General features: G+C 46.1%; 1 protein-coding gene across 4 annotated transcripts in view; it reads right to left on the minus strand.

Moving 5' to 3' along the window:
• Positions 1 to 13,231, minus strand: part of INSR (insulin receptor) — a 141,318-nt gene that overhangs the window by 12,855 nt on the left and 115,232 nt on the right. For 2 of the 4 annotated variants that reach the window (XM_065917844.1, XM_065917846.1), the window contains 3 exons: positions 9,065 to 9,224; positions 3,199 to 3,298; positions 1,780 to 1,847 (listed from right to left, as the gene is read on the minus strand). In XM_065917844.1, the coding sequence (XP_065773916.1) occupies positions 1,780 to 1,847; positions 3,199 to 3,298; positions 9,065 to 9,224 (328 nt within the window). Of the gene's footprint in view, positions 1 to 1,779; positions 1,848 to 3,198; positions 3,302 to 9,064; positions 9,225 to 13,231 lie in introns of all 4 variants that reach the window. The other 2 variants (XM_065917845.1, XM_065917843.1) reach the window with 1 other exon arrangement.

The raw sequence follows: 13,231 nt of genomic DNA on the forward strand, positions 1-13,231 counted from the left end.
AGAAACCCATCCTGCTGACACCTTGATCTCAGAGTTCCAGCCTCTAGGACTGTGAGGAAATCAAACTGTTTTCTAAGCCACCCAGCCTGACTACAGCAGTCCAAGCAACACAACACCATCACCAATGGCTCTTGCAAGGACATTGGATCAAACAAGAGCTCTGAACCCACATGAACTTACACATACTCACTGGGGAGTCCCCCCCCCAACCTCCCGAGAGCCCTGAGCTTGGACCTTTCCCTCTGTGTACCTCTTGGCCCAGAACTTCCTGGCCTTAAAGACCCACGAGCTGCAACTTCCAGCTTTCACTGAGCAGCCCTGTGCCCTTAGCCGCTGCTGCAGTCCCAGAAGGAAGCAGGATAGTAGAGCAGATGCACAACACTGAGGGAGTTGATGGCAGCCCTGGGGTTCAGCTTTCCCATCTCTGACATGGTTAACAATGCCACTCCCCAAACAGAGAGAGGAAGGCTCTGGATCAACACTCACCCCTTCTTAATCCTGGACTCTGTGCCTATTCCCACCTGGAATAACTCCCTTGTCTAGTTTCTCTATTCTCATGCTTTGAGGTCTTGCTGGCCCTGGAAGGACTGCCCTTCCCAGGGGTGGCCAATTCACAGATAATAAATTAAGTGCCTCTGAGTCCACCTTTCATATGCAAACCAGCCAGTCCAGAGCCCACATTCTAATCCCCTTCATCATCAGGCTTTCACACTCTGGGTCACCATCCCCCTGCCCTGATCATCCCAGGTCCAGTTAGGAGACAACCAGGGACAGTTCCTATGCCCCAGATCCTGCTGAAATAGTTTAGCTTGAATTAGCCCCTCCTATGTCTTACTTCCCCTTTCCCATGGAAAAGACAATAAAGCCTCTTGCTCATATTTTTCTCTCACTCCCTCTGCCTCCTGACCAACCCTGGTGCTTCCCCATGTGGCCCTGCCTCCTGTTTTTCCAGGCTCCGTGAGTCTACAGTTCTTCCTCATGACAGTTACTTCCATGTCTGCATGTCTTATCAGACTTCTTTGAAATGAATCCCAGGTATCCTTAAAAACACCACCCCTGTCTCCCAAAGCAGCATCCTGCCACTCAATAGTGTTCATGCCTTGAAAGTCGCTCTTTGATTTTTTTTGCTGCATGAAGCATTTTAGAAGGTTGTAATGCAATAGCTGCCTTCATGTCTAAAGGAACAGTCAAAGCTTTACTTACAAGGGTCACTCACTGCCCTTTGGTACAATCAAGGGAATATGGTCATCGGCCCTATGCTCCTGTCACCAGCATCAGCATCTCACCCATATTAAGTGGCCACCAATGGCAGAGGTGCTGGTGGTAACCACCCAGCATCCCGTATTCCCCATCTGGTCCTTGCTTCTTGTTTGCCCCATCCCTCATCTCCAGTCTCCCATCTTGGCTTCTGACCCCACCTCGCAGCTTGGATGGCCTGTTTTGTCACCACTTTCCGGCTCTGACCCTCGGCACGCTCTCTAGCATAGGACCCATGCTCTATATCTCTACCTGCAGCACCAAGTTCAGGGTGTCTCAGCCCAGCCCAAGCACATCTAGACCATCTAGATCAGTCCATCCAAACAAGTGCCAGACGGCAGGTGTCTAATTGCTCCTGGTAACAGGGTTTCTGCACAAGGGGCAGGTGTGCCGACTCAAGGGAACAAGGAGACTCTTCTCAACCCCCCAGGGTACCAACCCTTGACTATCAATTGATGGAGATGGCATAGGAAACCAAACAGAGGGGTTCCGGTCACCCACAGGCAAAGGGATAGAACTCACCATCGCTGGCACTGAGGTACTCTGGGTTTGAAGAAGCATACAGTGGTCCCAGTGGCCCATCCGGCTGCCTGGATGAGAAAAATAGAGACACTCCTTCTTGATAAACTCACAGGACTCTGTGGGTATCTAGCAGGAGGATATAACCTCCCCAGAGCAAACAGCTATCCTTATTAGCAGAAGCCACATAATCCTGGATACAGTCTGCGGTGAGGATGGGGGATCCTAATTTTTTTTTAGCAGAAGCCCATCAGATGGCTACTTAAGTGCATCAGCGTGGAACAGCTTACCCATAAACTATAATTTATGGTTGTCATTATAACATCTAAAAACTATTCACCCGCTGCTGTTCTGAAACCATCTCATTCCAGCTTATGAGAAACAACTGTTAAATTTTCAGGAAATTTGCAAGCCAGTTGTTAAGTACAACCACCGCTTAAAATTAAATTACGTAAGCTTACAGTTAAATATATTATCTTCAAAGCAAATGTAACACATACTCAAAACTGACCACTTCCTAATTATCACACTGTATCTTACTATATTGGACACTCTTCACTCCATCTCTGTTATCTTATTTATTTAGATGATTGCATACATATGGCAGAAATACTATATGTTCATGAGTGACTGCACTGTGGTAGTCATTTAGTCGCTAAGCTGTGCCTGACTCTTTTGTGACCCCCATGGTCTGTAGCCCGCCAGGCTTCTCTGTTCATGGGATTTCCCAGGCAAGAATACTGCAGTGGGTCGCCATTTCCTTCTGCAGGGGATCTTCCTGATCTAGGGATTGAACCTGCATCTCCTGCACTGGCAGGTGGATTCCTTACTTCTGAGTCACTGGGGAAGCCCCAGTAGAAACATGTCATTGTATTATTTGTCCAAATCCATACAATGCACATCAATGAGAGTGAAGCATAGTGTAAATTATGGACTTTGGGTGATAACGTTGTATTGATGTAGGTTTATCAGTTATAACAAATAACCACTCTGATGGGGGATGTTGATAATAGGGGATCATGCATGGGTCAAGGGGTGTATGGGAAATTCTTATACTTTTGCCTCAGTTTTGCTATGAACTGAAAACTAAGAAATCAAGTCTATGTTTAAAAAAAAATGGATAAATTAAATCTTATCATAATGTATATGGCTTTCCCTGTTGGCTCAGATGGTAAACAATCTGCCAACAATGCAAGAGACCTGGGTTTGGTCCCTGGGTCAGGAAGGTTCCCCTGGAGAAGGGAATAGCTACCCACTCCAGTATTCTTGCCTGGAGGATTCCATGGACAATGCAGTCTGCCAGGCTACAGTCCATGGGGTTGCAAAGAGTTAGACACAACCGTGAGACTAACACACATGTAGACATACTTTTCCCCAAGAGAGCTGGTTGTTAACCACTTACCAGCATATCACCACACTCACCTCTTTCTCAGGAATAGATAAATACTTCCAATCACAACACTGAAGAGAAAGACAAAGATGAGGGGACCGATGATGATTTTTGCAATATTTGATGGCACGTCTACTGAAATAGAATAAGAAAATGTAGGGTTTTCATCAAAATGTGTTTACATCAAAGGTCACACCAAAAAGCATATCTATACATCTAATGGGCCACTCACCCTTGTTCCCCTTCTCTAGTCCCTGATTCAGTATCCCCTGCAGTGACCCCAGACCACTGCCCAGCGCCAGCTTTCTCCCTTCACCACCAGCTTCATAGACATGCAACCCAAGCCATCAGCTAGGTCCCCTACTCAGAGAGTCTTCGTTGATTTTCAGTCACTAAGTCATGTCTGACTCTTTGAGACCCCGTGGACTTTAGCCTTTCAGACTCCTCTGTCCATGGGATTTTCTAGGCTAGAATACTGGAGCAGGTTGCCATTTCCTTCTCCAAGGGATCTTCCCAGCCCAGGAATTGTACCTGGATCTCCTACATTGACAGGAGGATTCTTTACCCCTAAGCTACCAGATTAGAGATATTAGAGATACCAAGAGATACCAAGGGAACATTTCATGCAAAGACAATAAAGGACAGAAATGGTAAGGACCTAACAGAAGCAGAAGATATTAAGAAGAGATGGCAAGAAGAACTATACAAAAAAGATCTTCATGATCCAGATAATCACGATGGTGTGATCACTCACCTAGAGTCAGACATCCTGGAAGGCGAAGTCAAGTGGGCCTTAGGGAGCATCACTATGAACAAAGCTAGTGGAAGTGATGGAATTCCAGTTGAGCTATTTCAAATCCTGAAAGATGATGCTGTGAAAGTGTTGCACTCAATATGTCAGCAAATTTGGAAAACTCAGCAGTGGCCACAGGACTGGAAAAGGTCAGTTTTCATTCCAATCCCAAAGAAAGGCAATGCCAAAGAATGTTCAAACTACTGCACAATTGCACTCATCTTACATGCTAGCAAAGTAATGCTCAAAATTCTCCAAGCCAGGCTTCAACAGTATGTGAACCATGAACTTCCAGATGTTCAAGCTGGATTTAGAAAGGCAGAGGAACCAGAGATCAAATTGCCAACATCCACTGGATCATCGAAAAAGCAAGAGAGTTCCAGAAAAATATCTATTTTTGCTTTATTGACTAAGTCAAAGCCTTTGACTGTGTGGATCACAACAGACTGAAAAATTCTTAAAGAGATGGGAATACCAGACCACCTGACCTGCCTCTTGAGAAGTCTGTATGCAGGTCAAGAAGCAACAGTTTGAATGGGACATGGAACAACAGACTGGTTCCAAATCGGGAAAGGAGTACGTCAAGGCTCTGTATTATCACCCTGCTTATTTAACTTATATGCAGAGTACAACACACAAAATGCCAGGCTGGATGAAGCACAACCTGGAATCAAGATTGCTGGGAGAAAAATCAATAACCTCAGATACACAGATGACACCACCCTTATTGCAGAAAGCAAAGAACTAAAGAGCTTCTTGATGAAAGTGAAAGAGGAGAGTGAAAAAGTTGGCTTAAAACTCAACATTCAGAAAACTAAGATCATGGCATCTGGTCCCATCACTTCATGGCAAATAGATGGGGAAACAATGGAAACAGTGAGACACTTTATTGTCTTGAGCTCCAAAATCACTGCAGATGATGACTGCAGCCATGAAATTAAAAGACACTTGCTCCTTGGAAGAAAAGCTATGACCAACCTAGACAGCATATTAAAAAACATTGCTTTACTAACAAAAATCCATTTAGTCAAAGCTATGGTTTTTCCAGTAGTCATGTATGGATGTGAGAGCTGGACTATAAAGAAAGCTGAGCGCCAAAGAATTGATGCTTTTGAACTGTGGTATTGGAGAAGACTCTTGACAGTCCCTTGGACTGCAAGGAGATCCACCAGTCAATCCTAAAGGAAATCAGTCCTGAATGTTCATTGGAAGGACTGATGCTGAAGCTGAAACTCCAATACTTTGGCCACCTGATGCGAAGAACCAACTCATTGGAAAAGACCCTGATGCTGGGAAAGATTGAAGGCGTGAGGAGAATGGGATGACAGAGGATGAGATGGTTGGATGGCACCACCGACATTATGGACATGAGTTTGAGTAAGCTCTGGGAGTTGGTGATGGACAGGGAAGCCTGGCGTGCTACAGTCCATGGGGTTGCAAAGAGGTGGACATGACCGAGCGACTGAACTGAACTGAAGCTACCAGGGAAGTCCTCAGAAGGTCCTGCTCTCTGTTCAATACTCTGTTCGTCCTGTCTTGAAAATCTTGACACTTTTTAAACAAGGGACCACGTCTTTTCAGTTTGCACTGAACCCTTCAAATTAAATAGCTTATTTCAATCCCAGCAGCATCTCTGGCAGATGAAGAATCCATCAAAAGTGCCCTGTGTGTGCCGGGGATCGTCCCAAAGAACTAAACCAACTGAAGAAACGTTATGCAGCCTTAATTCTTTCTAATTCTCATGAAGGCTGAATTGTCTGTAATTACAAATGCACCCATCTATTCAGGTGCTTCCAAGCCAAGGAAGAAAGTGAGTCTTGGGAAACCAGAGAAGGAACCTGGTCCTTCGGGTCTTTAATAGTAACAGTTTACTGAACACTTACGAACATACCAGGCACTGTTTGAAGCGCCCTGCCTGGGAGATCTTAGTTAATCATTCCATAAGCCGAAGTGGCAGGGGTGGGGTGGGGGTGGTGTTAACATCAATGCCAGTTAACAGAATGGGACACAGAGGCTCAGAGAAGTGAGAGTTCTTGCCCAAGTCTAAGAGCTGATTCATGGTGGAGCAGGGATTTGAACCCAGACCATCTGAGCAAGTTCTTGACCACTGCTCCATGCTGCCCTTAGACGTCAGCTCTATCTGGAGACATCTTGTCCTCCTGGATCTCCCTGAATTGACAGCAAACTGCCTCCTTCCACATGGAGAAAGCCTCTCTAAATATTTGATGATTGGATGTTGTTCAGTTGCTCAGTCATGTCTGACTCTTTGTGACCCCATGAACGGCAGCACGCCGGGTTTCCCTGTCCTTCACTGTCTCCCAGAGTTTGCTCAAATTCATGTCCATTGAGTCGGTAATGTCATCCAACCATTTCATCCTCTGTTGCCCCCTTCTCCTCTTGCCCTCAATCTTTCCCAGCATCAGGGTCTTTTCCAATGAGTCGACTCTTCACATCAGGTGGCCAAAGGAATGGAGATGCAGCTTCAGCATCAGTCCTTCCAATGAATACTCAGGGTTGGATGGGACATGAAAAATGGAAACCATCTGGTCATGTGCTGTGGTGGGCACATCCCTCCTCCTTTCTCTTAGGAGGCAGAAAGGTGGAGGCTACCGATTGCCCAGCACCCGGCACACCTGGGAGCCACGCTGCCCACCCCACTCCACCTCTGCTTCCCAGACCCACAGACCAGTTCACTCCTGAGATTCCAGTGACCACCAGAACTAGGATTCAGGAAGGGAGGCAGCCAGGATGCAAAATTTGAGAGGAACTCTTGCTTTGGGCCATGCCAGGGCAGAGTCACCCCCAGAGGGTGAATGCCTCTTTAAATTTTATACCCTGGGTGCCATGCCAGCTTCCTTATTATTTAAGACAGAGTTGTTAATCGAATGTGTTGAATGTTTAATTCTCCATTGTTAGCTACTATTAGTAAGCTGTGCTGAATTTCCTCAATCATTTATCTTTTGGTGACATCTCTGATCATTTCCTTAAGATGAATTTCTAGAGGCACCATTGCTGGTTGAAACAGTAAAAGCTTTTAGAAACTTTTTTTTGGATATACATTATTAAAGGACTGTGGTTTAGGACTCACCCACCACGAAAAATAACATCCATGTGTCCGCACTCTTGGACAACACTGTGTGTAGCTAAGTAACAGAAACAAGCAAAACACTTGCCAATTTGATAAGTTAGAAATTCTATTTCATTTTAATTTGCCTTTTCCCCCCCTTCTGGTGTGGTTTTGAGTGAAGTTGATAATTTTTTCCCTTATGTTTTCTATTTCTTTATTTCTTTTAAAATTGGCTATTTATATCCCTTGCTGATTTTTGTGTGAGGACATACATCTTTTACTCATAGGAGACATAGATACATATTCATTTTGTATGAAAGATATGAACTCTATGTCAATGAGGTCACAAATATTTTCCCCACTTTCATAATTTCTTTTGAATTCTGTTCATGGTTTCCCTCTAAATCCTTGAAAAATCTGTGTTAGCAGTGTCTTTGTTATTGATGAAGCCCTTGGAACACACCTGAGTTTATGCTAAGAGATAAGATAGTTTGAGATGGGGTTGGCCACCGGAAGACCACGTGTGTGATTAGGGGGGTTGGACTTTCAGCCTGGCCTCCAGACAGGCGAGGGGGTTTGGAGATGGAGTTCAGTCATGTGGTTAATGACTTGATCAATCTCACCGATATAATTAAACCCCAATAAAAACTCTGTTCACCAAGGCTCAGAGAAGCTTCCTGGCTGGTGGGCACATTGATATGCCAGGATGGTGCTGTGATGTGTCCTGATTCCATGGAGAGAAGACACAGGAGCCATGTCTTCCAGTCCCCCCATGTCTTCCATGCTCTTGGCCCCCCGCCCTATGTGGCTCTTTATCTGAGTGGTCCTGACTTACATCTTTTATAATAAAGCCGTCACTGTCCCACAGCATTTTCCTGAGTTCTCTGAGCCATGAGGTTGTTATTTGATCATTTAGTCGTGTCTGACTCTTTACGACCCCGTGGACTGCCAGGATTCCCTGTCCTTCACTATCTCCTGGAGTTTGCTGAAACTCATGCCCATTGAGTCGATGATGCCATCCAATCATCTCAACTTCTGTCGTCCCCTTTTACTCCTGCCCTCAATCTTTCCCAGCATCAGAGTCTTCTCTAGCAAGCAACTAAATCTGAGCGGGTTGTGATAACCCCCAAATTTGTAGCCAGCCAGTCAGAAGTGCAGGTGGCATGGAGAACCCCCAAGCTTGCATCTGGCATCTGAGGTGAGGGTAGTTTTGGTGGGAACCATGCTCTTTAACTTGTTGAGTCTGAGCTAACTCCAGTGGAAAACATCAGAATCATAGTGCTGTGTGCCTGGTTATGTCAGAACACTCATCCTCATCCTGACCTTGGCCAGAACCAGCCCAGCAAGAATCCCTTTCCACTTTCCACAGTCTCACCAAGCCTGGTAGATGAAAATCCAGTCAACTAAGCAGAAGCTCTATCTGCCCCTCTCCCACCCAAGTTTCTATTCCTCCTGGTCTAGAATTGCCCCTCCTTCTAAGTGTCTGGGTTCCTACACTCACTGGTCTGTCCCCTCTTATACATTCTTCCAGGTTTCAGCCAAGATGTCACCGCCTCCAGGAAGCACTCCCTGACCAGCTCAGCTATCCCCATCTCTCCCTATTCTACTCTCCATAGTGTGTCCAGGTCACTCAATGGCAGCATTTCCTGCCAGCACACCCAAGGCTGAGTAGATAAGCTCCCACATACTCCGTTGGAGGACATGGCCCATCTGAAGACAAAGACGGAAACCCCAATAACAGGAGCGAACGTGCTTATCTCACGTGCCCTGTGCCAGCCACTTGACATTCATGATGTCCCCGAAGCTTCCCTTCACCTCCGGTGGTGGTCCTAGTATTATACCCATAGTCGGATGAGGAAGCATGGGCTCAGAGAGGGCAAGCATCTTGCCCTGGTGGACAAGGCAGCTGGCGGACCTCAAGGTCAGGTTAGAGGCAGTACCCACAGCCTCCAGGCTTCCCCAGGCATCCTCTGAGATGCCCTGCCAGGCCCGGCGCCAAGCACAGGCTCTACCAGTCGAAGTGACCGTGCATACTTACAATAGTCTGTCACGTAGAAATAGGTGGCTTCCGTCCAAGACCCGTTGCCTGCCAGGGAGGTGGCCCGAACTCGCACGCTGTAATTCCCAGGCGGCAGCCCGCGTAACCGGCAACCGCGCTCCAGAGCATAATGCCGGCGGGAGACGCAGAGGTGCAGCTCCTGAAAGACAAAGATCCCACTCAGAAACGACATGGAGGGAGTGAGGCGTAAACACTGCAACATGTGAGCGACTTTGAACCTTGTGGGATTCCAGAACCGTAGCCCTATGGATAAGGCACCGATAGAGAGGTTATCGGGTTTCCCTGGTGGCTCTTAGGGTAAAGAATCCACCTGCAATGCAAGGGACCCAGCTTCGATCCCTGGATCAGGAAGATCCCCTGGAGAAGGGAATGGCAGCCTACTCCAGTATTCTTGCCTGGAGAATCCCATGGACAGAGGAGCCTGGTGGGCTACAGTCCAAGGGGTTGCAAAGAGTTGGATATGACTGAGTGACTTTCACATTTTCACTTTCAGAGAAGTCATTGTTGTTGATAATAGCCAATATTCCAAAACCATAATCAAGCACATGGCTTAGATCATGGCACTTAACCCTTATGATGTCACACTTAGCTTAGTTAGAAACAAGGAAAGTGAGGCTTAGAGCAGAGGTCAGTGAACTTTGGCTGTAAAGGGCCAGAAAGTAAATTATTTTAAGCTCCAAGGGGGCCAGGTGGTCACTGTTACCAATTCAACCTTCAACAGCTCAAAAGCAGTCAGAACCAGATCCTGAATCTCTAATTCCGTAGACAAACAGGCGTGGCTGTGTGCCCATAAGACACAGTGGATGCTGAAAGCCGAACCTTGCAGAAATTTACACATGTGAGATACTAGGGCTTCCCTGGTGGCTCAGACAGTAAAGAATCTGCCTGCAGTGCAGGAGACCCAGGTTTAATCCCTGGGTCAGGAAGATGCCCTGGAGAAGGGAATGGCAACCCACTCCAGTATTCTTGCCTGGAGAAACCCATGGACAGAGGAGCCTGGCAGGCTACAGTCTATGGGGTCACAAATAGTCAGACACAACTGAGTGACTTACACACACATGAGCTACTATTTTTCTTTTGAATTTTTTAAACTGTTTGAAGATGTGAAAGTGATTCTTAGCTCTTGAGCTGTATAAAAACAGGCATTGCATAAATAGTTTGTCTTCCGCTGCTGGGGGAGTTGAAATGATTTGTCCCAGATCTCATAGCTGGTCACTGGCAGGGCAGCCCTTGAACCCAGAACTGTCTGGTTCCAAAACCACCACCTGTCTGGCTCCCTTGAAACCACCATGGAGTATTTTCACCAGGACCCCAGGAGGGCAGAAAAGAAGGAACCCAGATCTCCTAAATCACCTAAGAACCAAGCAGATACATGGACTTCATGTCTTAAGGACAAATTTTAAAATTGAGCTTCCTTCTCACACTGTAGCCTTTTGATTTATTTATTAAAAGAGTTTGTGTGTGTAGGTGTGTGTGTGTTGTGTGCGCGCACACGCACATTCAGTCAGGTCCAACTCTTTGTGACCCCATGGACTGTAGCCTGCCAGGCTTCTCTCTCCATGGGATTTCCCAGGCAAGAATACTGGAGTGAGTTGCCAATTCCTTCTCCAGGGGATCTAAAAGAGTTGGGATCTACTTAAATGTCTGGCAAGAAGGGCAGAGATAAGTAAGTATACACACCCCAGCAATAAACATGTAAAAAGAAAGAAAGCCAGGGCTTATTAGGAGAAGCATAAGGCTCACTGGGAAATATGATCATGAAACTTCTAAGCGTCGGCCAGTTTTAAAACTTTCCAAAACAGTTCCAAGTTCATCGTGTATGCAGGGAACTGGACTGGAAAATTTCAGGAAGGAGTGGGAGGAGGGAGAGAAACGTAAAAACTCCCGTGCTTATCATGTGATAATAACAGCAAGAAAACAGATCAGGCTAGTGGTAGGGGTGGGGAAGTCTAGTCCAAAGGTTCTTCCAAGTCGAATGAGTCACCAAGTGGAAAGGGACAAATAAGCAAATATAGAAACCAAAGGGAGCTGCTATCCGGGGAGAAAGGGAAAATAAAGCCTCCAGTGCTGGTCGGGTACCTCGAGGGGTGAGGAGAGAGAAGGGAGCCTGATGGAAGGAACTAGACACACCAAAAAAACCCCAAAAAACCAAGAAGCAAGTCTGATGAAGAGTGAAGAAGCCAATTACAGAAAAGTTTGTGCAAACGGGGAAAAAAAAGAAAAACAGCTCAAAACTGCAAAAACATGCTGAAGCAAAGATGTTAAGTGCACAGAAACTGAAAATTGATGCTCTTTCCAAGGAGATGGTTCCTGGGTCCAGGGTGTCCCAGGATGGGAGGGGAAGTGGTGAGGGGAGAAATGACTGGTGCGAAGTTCAAGGAGAGGCAGAATCAAAAACAATGGTGATTTTGGCTGTTCAGCTAGCAAATAAGGGGAAAAAATGACCTCCCACCAAATGCTGAAGAGAATTTTGTAAACCTGGCAAAATTACATCCCAACAGTACAATTGGTGTAAAAAAACTTTTTTTTTTTTTTACTTTATTTTTTACTTTATCAAGGGTTTTCCAGGTGGTACAGTGGTAAAGAACCTCCCTGTCAATAGAAGAGTTGCCAGAGTCATGGGTTCAATCCCTGGTTGGGGAAGATCCCCTGTAAGAGGAAATGGCAACCCACTGCAGTATTCTTGCCTGGAAAATCCCATAGACAGAGGAGCCTGATGTGCTATAGTCCACAGGGTCACAGAGTCAGACACAACCGAGCAACTGAGCACACACACACATTATTCAAAGCGATGCTAGACAATTAAAGAAAATGGAAATAACAGACCAGATTTGTTCATGAAGAGGTTTTTTTCTTTTAAGGTATTACAACCTCTCACTCCTAACTTTCCCTCCAACTCCCTGTTCCCCTAAAGAGCAAATAGGGCTGGTCTGTCTAGGATCAGGGTCAGGCAGAGATTATGGTGGGGATTGGTGGTAGGGATTCCTACTGGTGACCCTTGGGTTCCAGAAATGAGAGACACAGGCAGCGACAGTGGCTGGGAGAAGTTAGGTTTGGATCCAGTGCCAATAGGGTAACCCATCTTATATTGGGATGCAGGAATTTAGTGTTCAAACCTGGGAAATTTCAGGCAAATGAGGATGAGCTGGCCACAGTAGCAGAGACCTGTCTCCATAGAGACAGAAAGCAGATTAGTGATTGCCAAGGGCTGGAGGGAGAGGAAGTAGGAAAGACTGGGGGTTTAATGGCTGGAGGTGGAGGTAGGCTTTCTTTGAGAAGTGATGAAAATATTCTGGAATTGTGGTGATGGTAGCACAACTCTGTAACTATATTACAAATCACTGCATTGTATTAATATGTGTTCAGTTCAGTTCAGTTCAGTTCAGTCACTCAGTTGTGTCCGACTCTTTGCAACCCCATGGACTGCAGCACACCAGGCCTCCCTGTCCATCACCAACTCTCAAAGTCCACTCAAACTCATGTCCACTGAGTCGGTGATGCCATCCAACCACCTCATCCTCTGTCGTCCCCTTCTCCTCCCACCTTCAATCTTTCCCAGCAACAGGGTCTTTTCAAATGAGTCAGCTCTTCACATGAATATGTTAAGTGGTTGTATGTTACCGTGTGTGAATGTATCTCAATTAGGCTGTTATTTAAACCCCTTATGCCTAAGCCAGTCAGCACACAGCACTGTCCTGGTTGTGTGACTGGGTGTCATGTGACCTCAGCCTGGCTGGAAATGCTGGGACACAGACTCTCTTCTTCCAGGCTTGGTGCTGAGAGAACATGAGGGCTGGAACCTCTAAAATCACCAGACAGCCAGGAGCTACTGGCTCACTGCAAGGACCCTTGAGACACAAAAGAGCCAAAGGAATCTGGATCCAGCTGTGCCTGAACTCCATCAGCTGGTTGTGGAAGCCAATAAGCTTCCCTTTTGTCGTAAGTTACTATCGTGGCTGCTGGTGGAAGATGAAGAGTAATGGCTCAGAGAATCTAAAATCCAGAGCTGGAAATCTCAGTCTCCTCATTATACTGGACCATGATCACCCCCAACATAAAACCTTTAAAAGGCTGTATACCCACCAGTTTTATGTATGCACCATCTTCTAGGTATCCATTCTTCTAGTGGTTTGCACTTTTTGCTAG

Source organism: Muntiacus reevesi, chromosome 1, assembly GCF_963930625.1.
Source record: "Muntiacus reevesi chromosome 1, mMunRee1.1, whole genome shotgun sequence".
Classification (NCBI taxonomy): domain Eukaryota; kingdom Metazoa; phylum Chordata; class Mammalia; order Artiodactyla; family Cervidae; genus Muntiacus; species Muntiacus reevesi.